We start from the raw sequence: 23,957 nt of genomic DNA on the forward strand, positions 1-23,957 counted from the left end.
ACACAAGGACACACCAGACGCCACACGCATAGTGTGGGATGAAGGGAGAGAAACACAAAAGCATACATGTTACCGAGTCCACTGACATCAGTTTCAAAAGCGGTGTCACGTGTTGGAATTGCAGGGCCTCGGGGCGTGGCGGCTTCTCCTGAACTGGTCGCAGGTGCTGTTGGCTGCACAGTGATGTGTACTTGTGGGTAATTCCCTGTACACGGAAGTCTGTGCGCTATTCTTTATGTGCAACACACACCAGTAAAAAGGCTTTTAAACAATTTCAAATAACAGACTTTACAAGAATCTTGAAGACATCTTATGCTGTATAGCATGTGTATATAAAACTGTGTATATAAACTTTAAAAGCTTGTTAAAATGACTTGTATAGATGGCTAGCCATTTTCAGTGTGTGCCTGTGTGCACAGTCGCTGAGTCATGCCTGACTCTTTGCAACCCTTTGGACTGTAGCCTGTCGGGCTCCTTTGTCCATACTGGAGTGGGGTGCCATTCCCTCCTCCAGGGGATTTTCCCCACCCAGGAATCAAACCTGCATCACCTGCATTTCCTGTGGCTCCTGCATTGCAGGTGGGTTCTGTACCCGCTGAGGCACTGAGGGAGCCCAGCCACTTTCAGCAGTTGAGGATAAAAGGGTGTCAAGGTTTTGGAGGTTAGTATGTCGGTAAAGTGTGTAAAGTCTTCTTGTTTTACTCATGAGCATGAGAAGAGTAAACCACCATCTGGTCAGGACATCGAATCCTGGTACGGGGAGAAGTGCACAGCCTGACGTACTTGCAGGGTTAACAGGCACACACGCGTGCACCTGAGCTCTGAGGTCTTGGGGGAAGGACCAGAGCCTGGGAAAGTCTACCTAATTTCCAGATACTAGCACACAGAAGAGTCTCCTGGCTAAGATCAAGCTGGGCGCCTCCTGGAAGATGACCGACTCTGCTGGTCTTCACACAAGCACAGCCAGGATGGAAAGCAAACACTGGGGTCAAAGGGCAAAAATGTGCAACCCAGGGGTCATTGCGCCTTCTCTCAGTGACAGGCCGTCCGACCAACTGCCGCTCACAAATGCTCTCAAGCAAAACAACTTTGAAAAAGTTGAGGCTGAACTCATAGGTGAAGCTCACTGTGATGCTTTACGGGTCCTAGTCATTTCTAAGTCCGCCAAGAGTCTGCAACTTTCTTGCAAATGCTTAAGCCAAACCAAAAGTGGGACCAGACGCCCTCTGCAGTCCCCGCGTGAAGACAAAGCCGGGGGCCAGCCCTGAATCTGGGGCGCCCAGAAACACCACTCCAGGAGGGACACAGGCTTGGGTCCAAGGATTGCGAGGAAGGGAGGGTGCCCTCCCGCGGCCCGCCCGCTGCCCACCGCCCGGCGCGCACTCACTCTCTTTGCCCTTCTCCTTGTTCTTCAGCTGCTGCAGCTTCTGCTCCCGGTGCTGCTTCTCCAGCTCCTGCTCCTGCCGGTGCCTCTCCAGCTTCCGCTGGTGCTCAAGCAGCTCCTGCTGGTGCTTCATGGCCAGCAGCTCCTGCTGTTGCTGTGGGCGGGAAGCAGCAGACACAGACGGTCAGAACCTCACCTCGAAAGGAGCAACATGACAGATACGCTCGAGAAGAGCGGCGGGGGGCCAGGGTCCCCTGTAGCCGGTGTGGCCCCGGGCCTCGCTCCCCCCTGCAGGGCCCGCATCGCCGAGGGGGAAGCAGGGCTGTTCGAGGGTGTCTCCTACACGCTTGATGCTAAAGGCTGTAAATGAAAATAAAAAAGACTGACCTCCTGGAAGAAAATATGCATGACAATTTACGCAATCTAGGAAGTTGGCAGTCACGTACAGATGTGAGAGTTGGACCATAAGGAAGGCTGAGCACCAAAGAATTGATGCATTTGAACTGTGGTGCTGGAGAAGACTCTTGAGAGTCCCTTGGACAGCAAGGAAATCAAACCAGTCAATCCTAAAGGAAATCAATCTTGAAAACTCATTGAAAGGACTGATGCTGAAGCTCCAAAACTTTGGCCACCTGAAGAGCTGACTCATTAGAAAAGACCCTGATGCTGGGAAAGATTGAAGGCAGGAGGAGAAGGAGATGACAGAGGTCGAGATGGTTGGATGGCATCAACAACTCCACGGACATGAGTTTGAGCAAACTCCAGGAGATAGTGAGGGACAGGGAAGCCCAGCGTGCTGCAGTCCATAGGGTTGCAGAGCCAGACACGACTGAGTGACGGAATGCCTTTTCGAGAGTGCCACAAAAGAGCATGAAAGAGTGTGGTCACTTTGCAAAACTGCTTGGCACATTCTTACAAAGTTAAACACACACCCATCTAAGACCCAGCAATCCCACACCCAGGACTAACCCAAGAGACGTGGGAACACATCTGGGCAAAGCCCTGTGCAGGACCGCATGTGGCCGTTGTGTGTACAGCAGCCGCGCCCGACATACCCCCAACATACCCCCGACATACCCCCGACATCCTCCAGACGTGAGCCCAGGGGCAGGAGTGCATGTTCTTAGTGAGAATCCCACCCAGCAATGAGAAAGAATAAACTGCACATACTGGCAAAACCAAGGATGGGCTGTAAAACAAGCAAAATGAGCAGGTCTGCTGTCAGTTGTGGAAACAGGACAGAAAAGAGTCCACCTGCAGACTCTATTTACACAAAGTTCTGAACAGGAAATCCTAAGACACGGAGACAGAAGTCAGAGAAGACTGCTTCTCGGGTGAGGCGGTGGATGAGATGGGGGGGCCGTCCAGGGTGTGCACCGTCTGGTGGAGGCGGCGTTTGCACAGACACTCACGACTGTCTGCGAACACATACTCAGGACATGTGCGTTTTGTTCTCTGTAAGTTATATCACATTTTCAAAAGTGACATAACTGACAATGTAAAAAGCTACCTTCACAATATATACTGTCAACAAAATTAAAATGCAAAAGGTGAATGAGAAAAACTCTTTGCCATACTTACGGTATACAGATCAACTTTTATATGCAGATGGATGTTTCATGTTAGTAAGAATATTATAAGCAGTCCACTAAAAAGGTGAGCAAAAAAGGCCAGGAGATTCACCAAAAAGAGTTCAGTCGCTCAGTTGTGTCCGACTCTTTTTGACCCCATGGAGTGCAGCACGCCAGGCTTCCCTGTCCTTCACTATCTCCTGGAGTTCGCTCAATCTTGTAGACTGAGTCAGTGATACCATCCAACCATCTCATCCTTTGTCGTCCCCTTCTCTTGCCCTCAATCTTTCCCAGCATCAGGGTCTTTTCCAATGAGTCAGTTCTTCGCATCAGGTGGCCAAAGTATTGGAGCTTCAGCATCAGTCCTTCCAATGTATATTCAGGACTGATTTCCTTTAGAATGAACTGGTTTGATGCTTTTGAACTGTGGTTTGGGGATGACTCTTCAGAGTCCCTTGGACAGCAAGGAGATCAAACCAGTTGCCAAAAAGAGTGGTTAAAAATAAATGGGAAACAGTGTTCAACCTCCCTAGCCATCAAATCCCACTTTCACTTAGAGCGTTGGAAAGGTAAGAAGGGACAAGCCAGCCCGCGCCAACGGGGGTGTGGGAGAGATGCGACCAAGCCCAGACACCTGACAGGTTTTCCTCAAACGTCAACCAGCCAAGCCCTCCGCTGACGGCCAGGGCTGTCTGCTCCCATGGGACAGCCCTCCGCCCCTCCGTCTCTGTCGCCCCATCCAACTCTCACGCTCCCAGCTGTCTCTCTGGGCCCGCCCCCTGCCTCCCTTCTCCAGGGCTCGGCCACCCCTGCACGGCCTCAGCTTCCCCACCAGCCACGTGGGGCCTTGGGAAGCCCTGAGGGCCTCCCCTGCCCTCCCGGCCACCAGCACAGGGCGGGCCTCTGCCCACAGCACCTTCCCGGGGTGGGGGGGGCGCTTGTGTCCCAGCCGCGACTCACTCCCGAGCCCTCTCCTTCGGGTGGGGCAGGCACGGGCCTGGCCCTGTCCCCGTGGGGAGGGACCAGCGATCTGTCTCCTGCGAGGCCCCGGGACTCTCCGTTGACAAGCACGCTTCCCCCCACGTTGGCCACCATGAGTGTGAGACGCAGCAGGGCGGACGCACCCCGTGGCCACTCCCAGGGGCCCTGGCGGACACCTCCTCACCGGCCCGCTGCGGAAGAGGAGGGATGGCTGAGCCCTGACCGGACGGAGCCCGGGCAGGCGGATCCCAGCTGTGACACACACACACGCCCCTGTGGTCACACTGGTGTCTGCACACAGCAGGGGACCCAGGGGCCCTGTCCGCAAGCCCTGCTGCCCCCCGCCTTCCCCGGAGGGGAGGGGGTTCCTTTCCAGCTGGGACCACGGGGGACAGAATGCAGAGGGATGGGGGTGAGGAAGCCCCAAATCAGCACGGGAGGGAGGGAGGGAGAGGGAGGCGGCCGCTGGACAGAGGGTGCTGGGACGGGGCTCACGCAGAGGAGCGAGTGTAGACGGCCCCCACGCAGCAGCCCATTCCCCTCCCCCCCGAGGCCCCAGGGCTCCCAGGCCACATCGTGCAGCAGGCTGTGTGGCGACCGGCAGGAGCGGACGCCCAGCTCAGCGCCCACCCAGCCAGCTCCATACACACTGAGTGTCACGGCTGACCTCTCACCGCCCTCCCAACAAGCGGCTGACAGGAACTGGGGGCAGGAGAAGGCGGCAGAGGCCTCTGGGTGATCGGATTACAAGAGTATCTCCATCCTGCCTTACCAGCTCTGCAGTGACTGTTGCCCATGGTCAGCAGCTGGGTCTGACCTTCAGCGCTTCAAACTGGTGTTACTGTGCGTGTCTGTAAGATCAGCTCGATAACTTTGCAAACGACTTAAAAAGTGCTGTTTTCTTCTCCTCTAAAAGGAACACGGAATGACACCACCGGGACGGAGAGGCAGACATGGTGGGAACGAGCCGCGTCCTTGTTATCAGTCTCCTTCCAGGAAGGAGGCGCCATTCGGGGTAGAGGTGGGCTGCTCACCCAGGGAGGTTCTTCTACCAGAAGAGATGTCTGCTGATTCGCCTGGATTCAGAGGATCCTGCCTGGGGGCCCGATGGCACTGTCCCTGATGTCCAGGGGAACAGGCCCTCATGGGCATCAGGCCATTGCCAGCCACTCTGGGATTCCAGCAGCATCATTGGCCTTCGGAAACGGATACCTCAAAGGGCTGTGTGGTGTCGGGAAGCCAAGACGGTGCCCCGAACAACAGCTCTTGGAATGAAGAACCTGGCGTTCTTGGTATTACCTATCCCCCCAAACTGCCTGCACACAGCCCCGGCTCCCTTTCAATTGCTCAGCGTTCATTTAATGGGTAAATGAGGCACAGGCAAAAATTTGCTGAATCTGGTCTCACAATATTTACGTTTCAGCCAGAACCCAGAAAAGGAAAGTGAGATCTTTCAATTATCATTACAAAGAGACTGGAGACAACCACCCTAGATCTTGGTGATCAACATTCACAGGACGAAGCAACTTGCAGAAAACAACTGTTGTGCAGTTTTAATGAAAGGAGCATCCCCAGCGTCATGGCGTGAAGGAGAAGGGGGCGACAGAGGATGAGATGGCTGGATGGCATCACCGACTTGACGGACACGAACTTGGGCAAAGTCCGGGAGTTGGTGAGGGACAGGGAGGCCTGGCGTGCTGCAGTCCGTGGGGTCGCAGAGAGTCGGACATGACTGGGCGACTGAACACAACAAAGGTCCAGCACGTTTTCTGCCCCTAAGCTCTCGTGCCCACACAGGAGGGATACATGGTCTGCCATGGTCTCTGCGCCCAGCGCAGGCGCCAGGGGAAAGTGGAGGTCACCAGCAGCTGCCCATCTGCTCCAGGCCAAGGGTGTCTGGAGGCTCGCCTGCTCTGTCGCGGCAGGGCTCCTGGTCGCAGGTTGGGGGCACCGCCTGCTCCTGTCGTGTGCCTCCGCTGCTGACGGCTCAGGCTGGGGAGCCCCACACCCACACACAGGACAGTCTGGGCCGGCAGGGCCAGGCCGGGCTCCATGGGGGCTGAGCCGTCCCCCAGGGCTAGGACCACCAGGGGCCCAGGCCACGCCTGAGCTGAGCAAGTGGGCCGGCGCGGGGCCTTTCCGGCTCCTCTAAGCCACTCACAGGACTGTCTCCCGGGGAGGCTCTACCTCAACAGGCAGCGGGTGCACCAAGGGGGCAGGCGGGGAGCTGGCTGAGGCCTCTCGCCCCCACGCTCTTGATACCCACTTCCTGTGTTACTGTGAAAATAAACACAGGGACTTCAGGTGGCCCCTTCAGCGCAGAACCCATGGTGCTATCACAGCCTGGCGTGGCCGGGGCAGAGCCGGGGTCACCCTGGGGGCGTGGGGGAAGCCCACGTCCACCTGGGACCGAACCCGGGAGGTCCGTGCATCGAGCCCGACAGGCGGAGGTCAGGGAGCTTTTCCAAGATGGCCAAGGAGCTCCCAAGGCTCACGTGGCCCGCTTGCGGGGAGAAGTCCAGGGCAGACCAGTGACCCCGGGGGCCAGAGCACTGGTCTAATGGAGGGGCCTCCTCTGGGGTGCTCATCTCCAGGCTCACGGGCTACCTGGCCACGGTGGTCAGGGCCCACTCGAGACTAAAATATCCTTGCCTACGGGGTCCTCCAAAATGGAACCATGTCCATCTTTATCTCACTGGATTTACTGGCTCAAAGAGGCACCCTCATTTCAGTTAAGTTCAAAATCATCCTTCCCCTCCAGCCTCATGGACACAGCAGCAGTAATCAAGAGGTCCCGTGGATGTGTCACTCAGGTTCCCCCCCAAATCGGACACTCAAATGCCACAAAGACAAAGGGTCAGCCATCAGCAGGCGGGTCAGAGAGAGGAAGGCCTGCATCACAGACGCTCAGCACCCCGGACGCCCTGGACGCGGCACCCCTGTGAGTGGTGGGGGGAGGGGGAGGTGACAGTGGTTGGGGGAGCCCGCCACGCCCCCCATCTCCACGCCTGTGACACGCCTCTTCCTCTCAGGTGGGCGCCCTGGAAAGCGCGTCTGCTGGAGACCAGCGGAGGGTCCCCTCCCCCTGCAGGGCACCCTGAGCCCTCCTCTCCACAGGGTTCACCACCACCTGGACACACTTCCCGGGGCAGCTCGGGGCTGACGAAGGCCCAGGCTGTGTCTGACCCTGTCTCCCTCTGTCTTCTCCCTGCCATCCAGCACACAGTGGGTTTAAGTGTGCCCGTGAACGTCCCGGCCGAACCAAAGGCAGCATATTTATCAGCGAGAGCCAGTGAGGAGGGATGAGATAGAAAGCGTGTTGCAAGTCCACGCCAGAAAGGGTTTTCTCTGCAGAACAAACTACAGCTGCCACCTCTGGAAACACATGCAGCGTTCCTTCTCTCTACACACCGGGGCCGGCACAGGGCACGGGGGCAGCGGCACACCTTGCACACCGTGACCCTCCCGTGTGCCACGCAGGCGGGGCCCAGCACGCCATGGAGCGACCAGCCACGCCCCCGGGGCAGCAGGTCAAACGAGGCGCTCCGCTGGCCCGTTGGTGACCTCCTAGAAACCCGGAGTGCGGGCTTATGAGCCAGCCCTGACCGTAAGTGAGTTCACTGGGTGCCAACAGGTTCAGGAATGACACGGGGCTCGCAGCGGCCACGCGCCTTCCCGGGTACCAGGGCTACGGCCGCCGAAGTGTGTCCTTTGGGCTCATTACAAGTTGCCTCAGACGACCCGGAAGCTGGGGCCCCAGGCAGCATGGCTCAGCCACACGGGGCAGGTAATAAAGACAGTAAACACCACGGCCTGGCTCCCAGGCTCCTTTCAATTTTATCTGCTTCCCTGCAAGGAAAAGAGTCACGTGCTCGCTAAACAGCTCCTAAAGCTCTCCTTTCCAGGGAGACAGTACCAACCACACACACACACCGAAGCTCAGCCTCACTAGTGAAAAAGGATGTGCAAATAGAGTGGAAAGCATTTTTATTTTTCACTTGTTAGACAGGAGGTACCCTGAGATCTGGGGAGAGAAGGGCCAGGCTGGACACAACCTCGCAGAGAGCAGGCACACTTCCGGACAGAGATCCGACGAGATCGCTAAAACGTGTAACACGCACCCTGTAGCGTATCTTTCATAGGAAGGGGTTTATTCCGAGGAAACCTGCCTAACAGACGGTGCCGGCAGTCTGGGCTACAAGTAGGAACCACGAAGACAAGCCCCATCTCCCATGATTGCACCTGCCAGAGCGATGCATCAGGACAAGTCTCAACGCTGCAGTGTAGGCAGGGTGGGGAGGATCAGTGTAGACAGGGAGGGGAGGCTGCAGTGTAGACGGGAGGGGAGGCTGCAGTGTAGACGGGGAGGCGGCAGTGTAGGTGGGGAGGGGAGGTTGCAGTGTAGACGGGGAGAGGAGGCTGCAGTATAGATGGGGAGGCTGCAGTGTAGACGGGAGGGGAGCCTGCAGTGTAGACGGGGAGGCGGCAGTGTAGGTGGGGAGGGGAGGCTACAGTGTAGACGGGGAGAGGAGGCTGCAGTGTAGATGGGGAGGCTGCAGTGTAGACGGGAGGGGAGCCTGCAGTGTAGATGGGGAGAGGAGCCTGCAGTGTAGACAGGGAGGCTGCAGTGTAGACAGGGAGGGGATGCTGCATTTGCTGGGTGATCCGCTCAGCCGTCCCAGTTGATATAGCTGTTACGGATTTTCTGGACATAAACACCTGCTGACACCCACACTCACGACTCCCTCGATCCTGGGCCCCAGTGACCACGTTCTGGGACCCCCTTCCGGGGAGCAAAGAACTGCTTAGGACAGGACAGGGACAGGCTCATGAGCGGCCACAACCAGCAAGTGTCCAGAACCAGTGCAACGCTGAGTGTTGGAACCCCAGAGCATGTTTACCCGAGGTTAACAACTGCAGTTACCTTTTAAAAATTCTCTCTATGTTAGTCACTCAGTCGTGTCTGACTCCTTGCGACCCCAGGGACTGTAGCCCACCAGGCTCCTCTGTCCATGGGATTTTCCAGGCAAGAATACTGGAGTGTGTCGCCATTTTCTTCTGCAGGGGATTTTTCTGACCCAAGAATCGAACCCGGGTCTCTCGCATTGCAGACAGATTCTTTACCATCTGAGCCACCAGGGAAGCCCTTTTAAAAACACTGTTCCCTTTTTAATTATAAAATCCTATTCAAATTCACTGATGATTTAATGACACTAATTAGATTGTGTGCTCAAGAAATCTGTCTGACAAACACCACTGCCAAATGTCACCAACAACATGACGGCTTGTGAAGAGAGCGGAAATCGTCAAAACAGAGGCCGGTGGATGGGATGACGGTCGCGCAGTTTTAAATGGCTGCAGACGAACGAGCTCCGCTATAAACAGAGAAACAAGGCGCAGAGAACATGTCACCTTGAGAAGGTTTCTGAACCGCGTTTCTGGGGCTCCCATCCTCTCTTCGGGCTTCTGGCCTGAAGGTCTGGGGGAGCTGGGGGACCCCCAGGGGAGGGGCTCTGCCTCCAAAGATGGGGGCCCCTGGGTCACCAGGAGGCCAGGTAAAGGACCCGGAAGAGACAGGCTGCCCTGACCTTTCAGGCTTCTGAGATGACATCAAGATGCAGGAGTCTGATGGCCAAAGTTCAAGAAGCCTGCTGGTGAGGAGGAGAGAAAGCCACATCACAGGGGCCAGCAGTGCGAGTGGGTGGGGCGAGCCGAGGGCGAGACTGCTTTCCGGAGTCGCAGAAAACAGGACGCTGCAGCTTCAAGGGCAAGACGGATCGGGCAGCCTGCGGCGGGCGCTCGCTGGTACCCAAAGGCAGTTCTCTAGACTGACTTTGGAGCGGACCTAGTCCCTCAGCCACCAAGAGCTTCCTCCCAGTCCTGAAAACCCGAGTGTGGCTTGGGGCCAAAGACCCCCTTGGGGGTGGGGCCTCAGCGGAAAGCCCCACCCCTTCCTTCGCCCCTGTTACCCCTTATCCTCCCCACCCATCACCCCCGCACGTGATGGGGCCCCGGCTCCCCCGCTGGCAGCGCAGGTCCAGGCTGCACCCCACAGAGCACCCTTGGCTCCGGCTCCTCCCAGCAGCAGGAGGTGCTTGGCGTCAGGGGGGCAAAGGGCATCGCGCTGGCTCTCAGGACCCTTGCCCGATTCATCCCAAACCCAAGGGTGCTTATTAAAAAGCAGAGGACCACTATGGCTGGGGGGGGGGGCATCTCCATGGAGATCAGTGACATCTCAATTAGGCAGGAGCGCGCGCTGGCTCAGAGCTCTCTACAGGCAAAGCCGTGAGGCCTGGAGCTCCAGCAGCTCTGGAGGCTGTCGCTCTCTGCTGGGTTCGTCCGTTGCCGACCTCGGCAGCTCCTTGGAGCCAGGGTGGAGAGCAGCAGTGGTAACGACAGCCCTGCCGAGACCCAGAGCCTCAGGCGAAGCTCCAAGCTGGCCAGAGGCAGAGATAGACGGGGCACCGTCAGTCTGCCCGGCAGCAGTGGGCACAGGCTGGTGGGCCAGAGGCAGAGATAGACGGGGCACCGTCAGTCTGCCCGGCAGCAGTGGGCACAGGCTGGTGGGCCAGAGGCAGAGATAGACGGGGCACCGTCAGTCTGCCCGGCAGTAGTGGGCACAGGCTGGTGGGCCAGAGGCAGAGATAGACGGGGTACCGTCAGTCTGCCCGGCAGCAGTGGGCACAGGCTGGTGGGCCAGAGGCAGAGATAGACGGGGTACCGTCAGTCTGCCCGGCAGCAGTGGGCACAGGCTGGTGGGTCAGAGGCAGAGATAGATAGGGCACCGTCAGTCTGCCCGGCAGCAGTGGGCACAGGCTGGTGCAGCCCGAGGAAGTGGGGCTGGGCCGAGTGAGGTCCAGCTGCGCGCGGCGCTGGTCTCCGAGGGAAAGGCGTCTCAGGAGCACTGCATGCCTCCCCACATCGCTGCCGCTCAGTCCCGCAGCCACTAACCACGTGTGGCCGCAGTGCAGCTGGTCCAAACGGAAATGGGTTCTACGTGTCTGGTCCAGACTCAGCACAGACACAACCGCTTATGTGGATCACGGGTTGAAGCGATACTCGAGAAACACGAGGTTAAATAAAATACCCTGAAATTACTTTTACCTTTGGCAGCCAGGTCCCCTGTGGCCCCCTAAACACTCCTACCCCCTGTGTCCACCCCTTGGCTGGGCCCCTTCCAGGAGGGTTGACGCCTATGACAGCAGAGTAAGGTAGCAGTGGTGGGGGAGGGCGGTCACCTTCAAGATTTGGCCAGAAGACACTGCGACCTCCTTCTTAGTCACTTGGATCCTGGAGGCCCAGGTGAGGAGGACTTGAGGCCTCCTGCCCCAAACCTGGGGGTGAGTGAGCCAGGAAGGGGCTCCTGCAGGCCCGGCCCAACTCTCAGATGAGACCGCCGCCCTGGCCATGCCCAACCGCACCTCACGAGAGGCCTCGTGGCCCGGTCATCTGCAAGCTGCCCCTGGATCCCCGACCCGCGGGAGCTGAGCTGTCCGATAACACATGTTTGTTATTTCAAGCGCCTAAAAATCTTTTGGGTAATTTGTTACATAACAATAAATCACTCACACAGCCTGGTTTCTTTGGGTGTTTCAAGGTGGCTACAGAAAACGTAGAACTACCTATGAATTTTAACGTGTACACATTTCCACTGAACAGCACGGGTCTGCAAGGTTCTAAGTGCGGTGACACACGCTGTGATCACAGACGTGCGAAGCAGCCCCTCAATCAGGTGACGTGACTTCTCTGTGCCTCGTTTGTGCACATTTCTTCCTAGAACATTTGCTTTTAAAATCTGGGATCAGATTAAATACATGTAGACAGTGAATGGGGCTTCCCAGGTGACCTACTGGTAAAGAACCTGCCTGCCAAGGGAGGAGACATAAGAGATGAGAGTTCAGTCCCTGGGTCGGGAAGATCCCCGAGGAGGGTGTGGCAACCCACTTCAGTATTCTTGCCTGGAGAATCCCATGGACAGAGGACCCTGGGGGGCTACAGTCTATAGGGTTGCAAAGAGTTAGATATGACTGAGGCGACTTAGCACGCACCAGACAGCAAATACTAAAAAGAAAAAACTATGTTAGTTTTTTCCTTATCCCATCTGCTGCTGCTGCTGCTAAGTCCTGCAGTCGTGTCCGACTCTGTGCAACCCCAGAGACGGCAGCCCTCCAGGCTCCCCCGTCCCTGGGATTCTCCAGGCAAGAACACTGGAGTGGGTTGCCATTTCCTTCTCCAATGCATGAAAATGAAAAGTGAAAGTGAAGTCGCTTAGTCGTGTCTGACTCTTAGCGACCCCATGGACTACACCCTACCAGGCTCCTCCATCCATGGGATTTTCCAGGCAAGAGTACTGGAGTGGGGTGCCATCTAAATGAAGGCAAATATTACCTTTTTTCCCCCCTAGTTATAAAAAGTCAGTGGGAAAAATGGAGAGAAGATGGACGAGTCCCAAGAAGCAAATAAGGCAATTCCTAAACACCTGACCCAGAGGTGACCACTGCTAATATTTTGGTGCTTCTTCTTGCTGGTGATGTCGCTATTTAGGGACATATGTTTGTAGATGAAGTCCAACGATAAGCATTCTCCCCCGCTTTAAGCTTCTACAGGGTTACTTTAAATGCTGTTTCCACTCTTGGCCACATCGGCCAGGATTCCTTCAACCAGCTTCCAAGTGCCGACATGCAGGTATAAACGGCCAAGAGAGGAACATCTCCAGGTATCAATCTCAGCCTGGCAGCAGATCACTGCGGTGGTCCTGGGCGGCGGGATAGAGGGCCAGGTGGGGCGGACCAGCCTGGGGGCTTGGGGCTCAGGGTTTGGTACTGGGCGGCAGGGTCGTAGGCACGGACAGTGGGCCGGCCTAGGGGCTCGGGGACGGTCCTGGGCAGCAGGATCCTGGGGCGCGCGGCGGGCCGGCCCTGGGGCCCCGAGGCCCGGGGACTGACCTTGATGTGCTCGTGCAGCTGGGCCTCGTGCTGCCGCGACAGCTGCTCGTGCTGCCTCTGGAACTCGGCGATGAGGATCTGTCTCTGCAGCTGCTGCTTCTGCTTGAGCGCCAGGAGCTCCTGCTGCAGCTGCTGCTCGCGGAGGCCCGGCTCTGTCACGGGCAGCGGGAACTGGTGGTCCAGGCGCAGGTCCATGGGCACCCCAGGGGGGGCCACCGGCAGAGGCAGGGCCGAGGCCACGTCCACTGTGGAGAGAGCACAGCACAGAGGTGCCGGTGACCGGGCAGCCCGCCGTCCTGGCCCGGCCCCACCCTCCCTCCCCGGGAGCCCACGCCGCCATTGGGGACGCCCACGCAGTGAGACCCACTGCTTGCTTCAGATGCCTCCTCCCCGTTCCTGCTCAACAGGCTCAAAAGGCAGGACTTGGGGGGCCTTCCCCCCGCTTCCTCCAAGGTGCCGACTCCTCAGGCAGAAGCCAGCGGGAGGTGGGACCAGGACACACACTCGCTCGGGCTCTCGTCCCTCTGTCCCGCCCTGCACCAAGGGGCCCTGCTCGCTCAAAGGACCAGGGTACAGGCCCGATGCCCTTTTCTGACGTCGTTTTTGAAAGTCGACCCAGAGAGCAAGCAGGAAAAAGGCTCTGAAGAGCCCTGGACACCCGCAAGCAGAGGGGCGAGCGGCCTGCGCTTTTCTCCTCTGCAAGAAGCCACAGAATAGTTGTGTGCAGGCCCCAGGAACAGCGTGCGCCACCGAAGTGGTCCAGACAGGCGCGCCGGATGGGCAGCGCGTTTCCGTGGTGATAGGCGCGCCCTCTGGGGGACAGCTTTTCTCTAAAGGCTCCCCCGGATGGCCCGCTTGGCTCATGCCACAGGATGACTGCTTCTGGCTTTGCCAAGAAACGAACTGCCTTCACCACACGGAGATGCAGCCCAGGAACAGCCACGAGTTGACTCTGATTAGAAACGGAAGCTGAATCGACCTAAACGCTTGTAGATCAATGCCAAATTAAAAGCGAGAAGAAGGAGGCAGAAACCAGGTCTCCAATTACGGGTCTCACAAAATACCCCCAAGGGGGCGCTCCTCTCGGGATGGGATTATATCAGAAAAGTCGGGCCACTGGCTATAGGCCTCCCACTTCCCAAACAGGCTGGGCCAAAGGGTGAACATCCTGGGCTCTGGCAGAGCCCCCCAGCCCCGGGAAGTGGAGACCGCCCAGCAGAGGCCCCGGGGCTCCGCCCCAACCAGAAAGCCCGCTCACAAGCTGCTAAGCTACAGACCCAAGGGCCGGAGGCTGGGCCTCACCTCCAGGGGGCTCAGAGCTCTGGGGCGAGACCCAGCTTAGCAGACAGGGGCCCCCGGGGCCAGGTCTCCCCTCCAGAGTCATCACCATCCTGGAGGGGGCCTCGTTGCAACACCTCTGCCCAGGCCCTCTGCAGTCAGGCCTTCTGACGCCCTGCACCTGGTCCCAGGGTCTCCCCGAGTGAGACTGGACCACCCGAGGCATGACATAACCCAGTGCCTCTGGAAGTGCCCTCCAGCCCTGACTGTCCCTGCCACTGGGGCAAATGAGGGGCTCACAAAATGCAGGCAGTATGGCTATTTCATTAATTCTCAGTGCCTGTTTTCTTAAGCTAAAATACCGCTCCTTGATGAGGTAAGTGGAGCATCAGAGACGCTGCAGGCCAGTGCCACCCACGTTCCGGTGGGTTCTGGGGAAATGCCCAGGAGTGCAGCCACCCCTCAGGACAGCACATCTCAGAGGTCAGCACCCAGGCAGGCCCCCGCCGGCCAGCCTGCTGACGAGCGAAAGGAGGCGGGGAGGCCTGGCTCTGGCTCAGTCCTGGATCCTAACCCCCAAGCCCAGGCCTGGAGCCCTGGGGTCCTGGACTGACATGCGGCCTCGCACGCGCAGGCTCACTCACCTGGGCAGGGCGCAGGCGCTGCCTGGGACGGAGCAGGGGCCTGGCTCCGGGACCACAGTCACCACCTCCCTCTCCCCGCCCAGAACTAAGCCTGGATTCCACCCAAGGTCCCCAGAGCCTGGGGCAGGTTGCGTGCAAGGAATGCCTGGGCCCTGGCCACAGGGAGTGGAGGAAAATCCTCAATATTCAATCATTTTTCAGAAAACATCTAATTCTCCTCTCTCCGAAGTCCTAAGAAGCCCCGGGTAAATACCAGCTGACCGTTTCTCTTCGATTTTTCCCAAAATCAGTGAGGTGCAAACCCCAGCGTTTTAATGTATTTATTTTTTTCTAGTTGGGTGTCAGGCTTGATGTGTGAAGGGTTTTTTATCTGATATTTATGTGAGAAAAACTGACACAAGTAACTGTTCCCATGAACAGGCCCAGGCGACAGAGGTGCCCCATCCCACCCCCCACCACACACAGCTGGTAGAGACTGGGTTTTATTAACTTCCTTTATTTTCTTTCTCTGATCATTTTTATTATGAAACCTAGCAGGATGGAAAAACTGTGTAAACAACTCCAGTTTTATAAAACCTCAATATTTTCCTCCATTTGCTTCAGACTCTATTTTAAGGGGTAGAATATTATGAAAGACAGGGAGCAGGGCTCAGGAAAGGGACTCAGAGGAAAGAGAAAGTGACTTGATGTCTTAAAGAAAATTCATCTTTCCTTTCTCCCAGGGGTGGGGAAGGGCTGCATATTGTCCTGCTTTCACCAATGATGGTGCCGAATGCTGCCTGGAAAACATTATTACTGTGCATGACGGCAGCTTTTCTGGTTTTTCTTTCTGCTTCCCTGGAAGAGGTTGGCAAGTTTTTCTTCATTAACCGGTTAACTCACCTGGTTCCTTCATGGATTAACAGGTGAGTTACCTAGCAGACGCTCTCAGGTGAGTTGGCTTTTGCTTTGTAAAGATAAAGCTGACTTTGTCTGCCTGGGTTACACACACACACACACACACACACAGAATCACTGACAGACTGTGCCTGCAGCCGTTTCACTGAGCACATCTGGGTCCATGTTCGTATGTGTAGACTGGCTTGCAGTGTCTCTGACACTCTTCTTATCTGGTCAGGGAGCGGTGTTTTAGCTCAAGAAACCACAGAGAATTAATGAAATAACCACATTGCCTGCATTTTGTAAGCAGTATCACCTCACTTGCCTTGATGGCAGGGGTGGTCAGGGGTGGCCCCCACTTAGGCGACGTGTCAAGGTGACCTCAGATGTTATATAGGAACAAGGTCATCCCTAAGATGCTGCACAGAAGATACCCATCCACTGTTCATTTACTGCATCATGTTGCTGTTGATTAGTCACTAAGTCATATCCAACTCTGTGACCTCATGGACTGTAGCCCACCAGGCTCCTCTATCCATGGAATTCTTCAGGTAGGAATACTGGAGTGGGTTGCCAGGCCCTCCTCCAGGGGATCTTGCCGACTCAGGGATCAAACTCGCATTGCATTGGCAGGCGGATATTTACTGTCTGAGCCACCGGGGAAGCCCTCATTGTACCATCCCATCTCCCTGTTTCTGATTTTTCACAGGCGAGGTCAGGAAGACTATCAGAAATGTCCAAGTTAACATCTGCAAAAACTGAGCATAAAGCAGCTTTGAGGGATCCTTTTTATTAACTTCAGGACTTCCCTGGTGGCTCAGAGGTTAAAGCATCTGCCTCCAATGCGGGAGACCTGAGTTCGATCCCTGAGTCGGGAAGATCCCCTGGTAGGCTACAGTCCACGGGGTCGCAAAGAGTCGGACAAGACTGAGCGACTTCCCTTTCCTTTTTACTAACTTCAACGTTTCCTACATCTGCGTCCCGACACTGCAGAAAAACGCCAGGGCCTCCTGCTCTGTGCTGGGTGCTGGGGGGTTGTTCCCAGTCCAGCCTGCAGCAGGCCGGCCGTGCAAAGGGACAGGAGAGGGCAGAGGGGCTGAGCGACGCCCTGGGGAAGGGTCCACACGGGGGCCGCAGCTCTGAGAGGGGCGGGGCGGGGCGAGCCAGGACCCAGACGGCCAGTGTTAAGAGGGCGGGCGTGGGGGTCGGAGACATGGGAGGCACCTGGACCGCTCGCTTGGGGTGCGGGGCCTGCATCCGCAGATCCCGAGGGGTCCCTGCAGGCCCAGGTGGGGGTGCCAGCGGCAGGGGGAGGCCGGGCCTCGGATGCAGAGGGCAGGAAGGGAGGATGCGGCAGGCGCCCCGGCGTGGACGGGGTCGGGAGGACCGAGGTTCCCTGTGTTCCCTGCCCCACTCCTCGGGTTCCCTTTGAGTCTGGAGCTGCAGGGAACGTAAGGAGGAAACACCACCCCCCGGCCCCGCCAGTCATTCCAGACACCAGAGGGGGTGGGCCCAGGGAGGAGACGGCAAGGAGAGCCCCGGGCAACACCCTCCTGCCCGCAGAGGACAGAGGGGCACCAGGCCAGGGGGTGAGGGGTCACGGCTGTCCTCACCATTTACTGTTAGAAAGGGAGGCGAGGCCTGCTGGCATCTCCCCTTTGGAGGTTTCACATAAGACTTCATCCTCTGTTAGAGAAAGTCCAACGCAAAGAGAACGCAAAGCCAGACGTCTCCTCCACTGGACACGCCGTTCCATGGACAGACACGCACAGGCCCTGGGGCAGGCATGGGACCGCGGACCGGGCCAGGCGCGCTTCTCCGTCGTGAGCTCAGCCTTGGGAAGCCAGGCGGGCCCCCAGGCGGCCGGAACCCCAGCTGTCGGATCGGACCCACAGTCCCCATTCATTCCATCGCTGGAGGGTGCGTCAGACATGCCCGCAACTATTTCTGTATCAAAAACTCGCCGAAATGCCACGAGTTCCCAACAGAAGCTGCTGCTGCTTTTGACCCAAAGCGCCCCGAAGAAAACAATGAAACCTTCTCTACTTAAAGAATGTGGCATCAAAACAAAAAAGCCTGTATTCTCATGAATATTTTATGGCAGAGTAGAAAATTGCTTTTATAGGTTGTGCCTTGAGAAACATATTAATACAATCAGACTCATGACGTTAGTAAAAGCACAAAGACTATATTCAGAGTTTCAATAAGAAATGGCAAGGCTGGGCCGTGACCTATAAGTTCTCAACCAGAAATAGAAAAAAAATCTGCTAGTCTCTTATTTTTTCAAAAAAATAAATAATCAGAAAAAAAAAAAAAGGACACAGTAGTTTTCCATTACATGGGTTGGGTCTTCTGTTCATAACACTATTTCATGTCATCATATAGACAGCAAATAAAGAGAAGGTCTATTCTTTACAAAACAGGGCCAGAGTGTAGGCTCTGTTCAAGCAAAGAACGGCTCATTCAGATCTAGGGGCGAATAATAGATGTTCCACCCTGTCAGCACGGTTCCTCTCACACTGACATTTGTCTGCCTGTGTGAGGGGAGGAGAGAGACGCCTGCAGGGGCGGAGGAGGAGGAGACAGGACAGGGGGTCTATTGGAAACGCATAACCGATCTCAAAATGTTTTCAACTTTTACGACAAAACGTGTCACACACCCCGGGGACACACGTGGTAAGGGGGACGCTGGCACACCCCCGCCTCAGGGGCCACAGCCTCGCTCCCCAGGCCCCCAGCACCATGCTGACTTTGCTCAGCACCCCTGCGTGTTGTGGCCACAACCTCCAGGACGCACCCCTAAACACCCGTCCTCTGCACTCAGCAGCTGTGGGGGGTAGGGAGGTGAGACAAAGGCCCCCAGGGAAAGACAGAGTCTCAGGGCCAGGCTGCTTCAGCTTCCAGGACAACTGATAGGAAGACCTCCTCTGGGGCGAGGCCAAGAGTGACCCTGGGAAAACCACGGGCCACACCTCCCCCATGGGGCCAACACCGGGACCAGAACCACCCTGCCTCCTGCTGTGGCTCCAGCCCGGCTGTCCTCCAGGTGTGCCCTCCAGGTGTGGGGCCCAGGAGCCCCGGTGGAGAAGCCTTCAGGTGAGTAAGGGCGGGAGGCAGGGAGGTCCAGACGCCCTGGGGGCTGCAGAGCTCCTCCACGGCGCCTCCTGCACAGCTGCCCCCTCCCCCGGCCAGCCCCCGACCCTCCCAGGGATGCCCCGGGTCTCCGTGTGTACCCCTTTATACTACTCCTCTCCCTTCTGGGCTATCCTCTCTCTGCAGGACCTCAGCCTCCTCCTGTGTCTCGGGAAGGAGGCGCGCGCAGTTTCCTGTCCAAATGCACGCTCACGTCCTCCTCCAGGGATCGTTCCTCTGCCTGCACACAGAACTTCAGCGAGCAGTCACTTCCTCCAGGACGGTGAAGACAGTGTCCCACCTCCTTGTTCCCAAGACTGTTACTGAAAAGCGTGGAGCCGCTCTGACTCTGGACGCTTGCCCTTTGCTCTCCCTCTGGAAGACCAGGCGAGGTTCTTCCCTCACCCACCGCGGAGCTCCACGCCGCCTGTTCAGTTTGACAGCTCACGCCCTCCAGCCATGGGGAATCTCCTTGGGTCATCTTTCCTCTGTTTCCCCCTTCGGGAACTTCCAGTACTTGGTGGTGAATCTGCAACAATCGCTGAGTTTCTTTCTTCTCCCCCATTTTCCGTGTCTAACGCTCCACTCTATTCGAGATTCCCTTAAATGTATTTTGTAAGTTTCTCACCAAGTTTTGCATACTTTCTGCAGCTGTGTCCCTGAGGACCAATGGAGGCGTGGATCCTAAGCTATGAGCAGAGAGGGGACTCAACGCTAAGCTTCGCTGGGTGGTGCATGGAGCTGGCGTCCATCAGGACGTGCCAGGCACCCCTGGTTGGGGGCTGAGGCACCTCGAGCAGTGGGGCAGGAGGCTGGTGGGGGAGTGACCGTGCCTGCTGCCCTCCAGCCTTCACTCCACTCGGCCCAGCCCCCTCCTGCCCTCATCCTGTCCTGGAGGCAGGACGTGCGGCTGCTTTTCAAGGATGCCGTGGCGTCCACCCACTGGGATCTTGGCTGCACCCATGGGTTGCGTGGAGTCTGGCTTTTTCTGCCCAAACTGCCAAATCCAGTGTGACCTGTGACTTCAATTTTCACCTTCCACACAGTTGTTGATGCCGTTTTCTTTTCTGTTCCCCATCTTGTTAAAAAAAATATTTATTTTTAAAATGTACCTTACAGGTTTGGCTGCACTGGGTCTTAGCAGCAGCACGTGGGATCTTTGATCTTCATCGGGGCACGTGGGATCTAGTTCCCTGACCAGGGATTGAACCCAGGCCCCTGCATCGGGAGCGTGGGGTCTCAGCCACTGGACCACCAGGGGAGTCCCTGTTCCCCATCTTTGTGAGCTGATGACCTTTCTCTGGAATAAGGATATAGATACAGATAATCTTTTAGGGAAAATTAAAAAAAAAAAAAACACACAAAGCCAACGATAATGGTATAATCAACTCCCAAGGATCCATCAGCCAGTTCCAGCAACTGCTGCCCTGTGGCCAGCCTTTTCTTCTACACCCGCCCACTGCCCTTCCTTCTAGATTATCCTGACGCCGACCTGCCAGCACAGCACTTTACTAATAAGGACTGTGGTATCTCTAAATAAACTCTTAAGAAAACAGTCAACCTACCCAAATAAATTAACAACTTCATGATGCTATCAAATAGCCAGAAAGTATTTTCACTTATTAGAGTTTCGTACACATTTCTGAGGCTCTATTCAACTCAAGATTCAACTGGGGGCTTCCCTGCTGGTCCCGTGGTTAAGAATCCGCCTCGTCATGCAGAGGACACGGGTTCGATCCTTGGTCAAGAGAACTGAGACCCCACATGCCGTGGGGCGACTAAGCCCTCGAGCCACAGCTCGAGAATCTGTGCCGAAACGAAACACGGTGCAACGAAGATCCTGTGCAGTCAAAAAAAATCAAGATTCAGCTGCGCTGCGCACACTGCAACCGGCTGAAACAGCCTGTGAACTCTCTGTAATCTAGAGATCCCCCTTCTTCTCGCTCATGCCCGCACCCTCTCCAGTTGACGGGCTGAAGACACTGGTCACCCGTCCTGTGCTGACTGTACCTGAGGTGTAGATCCACACAACGGATTCCCTGGGCGTAGGAAAGGGTCTGGAGTCCCGGGGGACGCAGCTCTGAGTCCCAGCAGGGCCGCCCCCCGAGGGTCCTGTGTGCCCCAGGCTCCTGTGTTGCCAGCAGCTAAGGTGTTCACCGATGATGCTGTCGGGCCTGTAAACACGGCCCTCCTAGCCCCACGTGCTGGTCCTGAGCGGCTGGCCGGCTGTGAAAGGGCCGTGCTGAGAAAGGGTCCCGAGCCAACTGTCACGTTATCCCCACAGACAGCTTTTAGAAGGCAGGAGCAGCGCTTGATGATATTTGCCAATTTTCAACCACACCGAGCTGGCTGCCCCGGGTCTGGCGTGGGGATCACAGTGAGCTGAGCCTCTGCAGTCCTGTCCTGATGCTCACACGCGGCCTTGGGCGGCCTGTGTGATGGCTCCAGGTCACCCAGAACCCACCAGCTGCCCGGGGACAGCCCTCAGTGTGGCTGTGACAGGTTTCCCAAGATGCCCCTGCACTTCCTGGTCCCTAGGAGGAATCAGCGATGTCCCCAAGGACACCTGGGCTCCTTCAGTGGGAAACACGGAGACCACAATCTGGGTTTTGGTTGCCACAGTTTATAATGTGTACATCCTCACTGGGGCTTTTGTGAATTTCAAGAGTGAGTGAAATCAGATATATGTGTTCAATCTGTCATCTCACCATGGAACTCTGGTGCATAACTTATTAGAAATATCATTCAAAATGGCTGAACAGTCATAATCAAGTTCCATTCAAAATACTGATTTATATGCAGTATCATTTTCCCCAAAGGTGCTCTTAACTGAATTACAATTATTCTATTTAATACTGTGTGTGTGTGTGTGTGTGTGTGTGTGTGTGTGTGTGTGTAAAGGAGCAATGAGGTAGAGAAGTCAGAAGTGCTTTTTAATGTAAACATTTAAAAATATTCTGTAGGGAAGGTAAATAAGACAAGCGGTCCCATCTCAGCTTCTCGTGTAGATGAGTATGGCTCTCCCTGCTTTTTTTCCCCTCTTTCAGATGTAGGTACACAGGCGACGCCAAAGAAATGAGCTTATGTGAACAACTCACTAGAATGTAAATTATGCTTGAAAAATAAAAATAAATAATAGATAGTATGGAGCAAGAACATACTATTATGTTTTATATTGTTTTGTTTTCAGCTGAGATCAGAATGTAAAGAAATAAACATACATAGAGGCATTTATAGACGTATAGCCAGAGACCCACGTTCAACCCCTGGGTCAGGAAGATGCCCTGGAGAAGGGCACGGCACCCCACTCCAGTACTCTTGCCTGGAGAATTTCATGGGCAAAGGAGCCTGGTGGGCTTCAGTCCATGGGGTCACAGAGAGTCAGACAGGACTGAGCGACTCCCTCTTTATCCATGTGTTACATGGGAAGGCTTTTCGCGTCTGGCCTGGGGCAGGGAGAGACGTGACACAGGGCGCCTCTGAGCCGCTTTCTGCACGTGGGTGCCTTGCACACATCTGCACGTCACGAGAGAGCAGCATGCCCCTCAGGCGCTGGTCAGCCCAGGCTCTGCCTCCAGACAAGAAGGCAGTGGGTCACTCTTCAAAAGCAAGCAGAGGCAGGCCGGCGCAGAGCAAGTGCCTCAAGCTGAAGGCAGCAGAGGGCGTCAGGGGCAGACACCCCAGGCCCCCAGGTCGGCCCCGAGTCTCTGTGGACCACAGGTCTGAAGGCTGCTGGCATGGGCTAGCTTCACGTGTAAACAGGGACCCTGCAGGACATGGATGGATGCCAACATCATCCCCATTGGACAGGCAGGGAAACAAGTTGAGAGAGTCTGAGTAACTTGCCTGAGGCTACACAGCAAATGTCACTGGCAAACTCGGAACTGGACACTAACCATGGGCGACAGGATGCCCATGGGCGACAGAGTAGGAAAAGCAGAGAGAAGGGGGCCTACAGGTCACCCTGGGGCAGTGGTTCTCAGGCGGGGTGGCACAGGTCACCCTGGGGCAGTGGTTCTCAGGCGGGATGGCACAGGTCACCCTGGGGTGGGACTGTGGTTCTCAGGCAGGGTGGCACAGGTCACCCTGGGGTGGGACTGTGGTTCTCAGGCGGGGTGGCACAGGTCACCCTGGGGTGGGACTGTGGTTCTCAGGCAGGGTGGCACAGGTCACCCTGGGGTGGGACTGTGGTTCTCAGGCAGGGTGGTGTCAGCAACTTGGGGCCTTGGGAGCAGCAGAGCCTGGGCCCTGCTCAGCTGCTGTGCTCAGGGTGCCTTGGGGCTCCAGCAGCGCTCGGGTGATCAGGCCCCCTGCAGCCCAAGCAGCCATGCTCCAGGGCTCTGAGAGCACTCCCCTCGCCAGGGCCAGCGGAACCCTTAACTCCCTGCCCACGGCTCCGGCTGTGTATTCTGTCCTGACCAAAGGCTAGGTGTCCCCTGGGATCGCCAGCTTGCTCCAGCACCCCGCAGGCCAGTGCTTTCCAGGGAAGAAAAACCTCTACTTTTCCCAAAGGGCTCACAGGGGTCTGCTCCGAGAGCCCCTGCTCACGGCCGAGACATGGCCTCAAGGGTGCAGCCAGGCCGAGTCTGCACCACCCAACTGGTCCCGGGAAACAGGCTGACCGGCACTGCCGAGCAAACCCGGCTGCTAAGCAGAGATGCAAACAGCAGGTTCCTGATAGCTCACTTTTGCTGCTAAAAAGAACAAGCCACCATTAATAGCAGGTAATGTTTTACTCCACTGTCTCTTTGCTTAAGCTGGGTTTCACCTCCACTCACTCACACCTACTCCCCAAGTGCCAAGTTTTCAACGGGCTTCTCCCTGGCAGAGAGTCTAAGGCATCCGCACGCCGAGGCCTGGCCATCCCTCACCCACCACCCAGACGGCCTCTCCTGCAGCTGCCATGATCCTCCTCTTCAAGGTCCCCTCTGGGCCCACGTGTCTGCGGACACCAGTGAGGACCCGGTCAGGGGCCGCGGGGGCCAGCACGTGGGAGGTGGGACCACTCGTGGAAACCAGGCCCAGGGCCTCACTTTCAGGCACTAGGGCCGTGTGTCCAGGTAACGCTACTGAGAGAGAAGAGGCCGGGCCCCCGGCATAGGCACCTGGTCTCAAACATCCAGGGCGGGGTCGGGGCTAATGT

The 23,957-nt window shown here is 56.6% G+C and overlaps 1 protein-coding gene and 1 long non-coding RNA gene across 4 annotated transcripts in view; both read right to left on the reverse strand.

Moving 5' to 3' along the window:
• The window catches only part of HDAC4 (histone deacetylase 4), a 294,013-nt gene that overhangs the window by 92,427 nt on the left and 177,629 nt on the right, over positions 1-23,957 (reverse strand). For all 3 annotated transcript variants that reach the window (XM_081491296.1, XM_081491298.1, XM_081491297.1), the window contains 2 exons: positions 12,882-13,126; positions 1,388-1,538 (listed from right to left, as the gene is read on the reverse strand). In XM_081491296.1, the coding sequence (XP_081347422.1) occupies positions 1,388-1,538; positions 12,882-13,126 (396 nt within the window). The remainder of the gene's footprint in view (positions 1-1,387; positions 1,539-12,881; positions 13,127-23,957) is intronic.
• Positions 7,909-9,818, reverse strand: LOC145506486 (uncharacterized). Its single transcript, XR_014053966.1, has 2 exons — positions 9,525-9,818; positions 7,909-9,311 (listed from the first exon to the last, which is right to left on the reverse strand). It is a non-coding gene; the product is annotated as an uncharacterized LOC145506486 (long non-coding RNA).

Source organism: Giraffa tippelskirchi, chromosome 5 (genome assembly GCF_054371585.1).
Source record: "Giraffa tippelskirchi isolate mGirTip1 chromosome 5, T2T-mGirTip1v1.2.pri, whole genome shotgun sequence".
NCBI classification, from domain to species: Eukaryota; Metazoa; Chordata; class Mammalia; order Artiodactyla; family Giraffidae; genus Giraffa; species Giraffa tippelskirchi.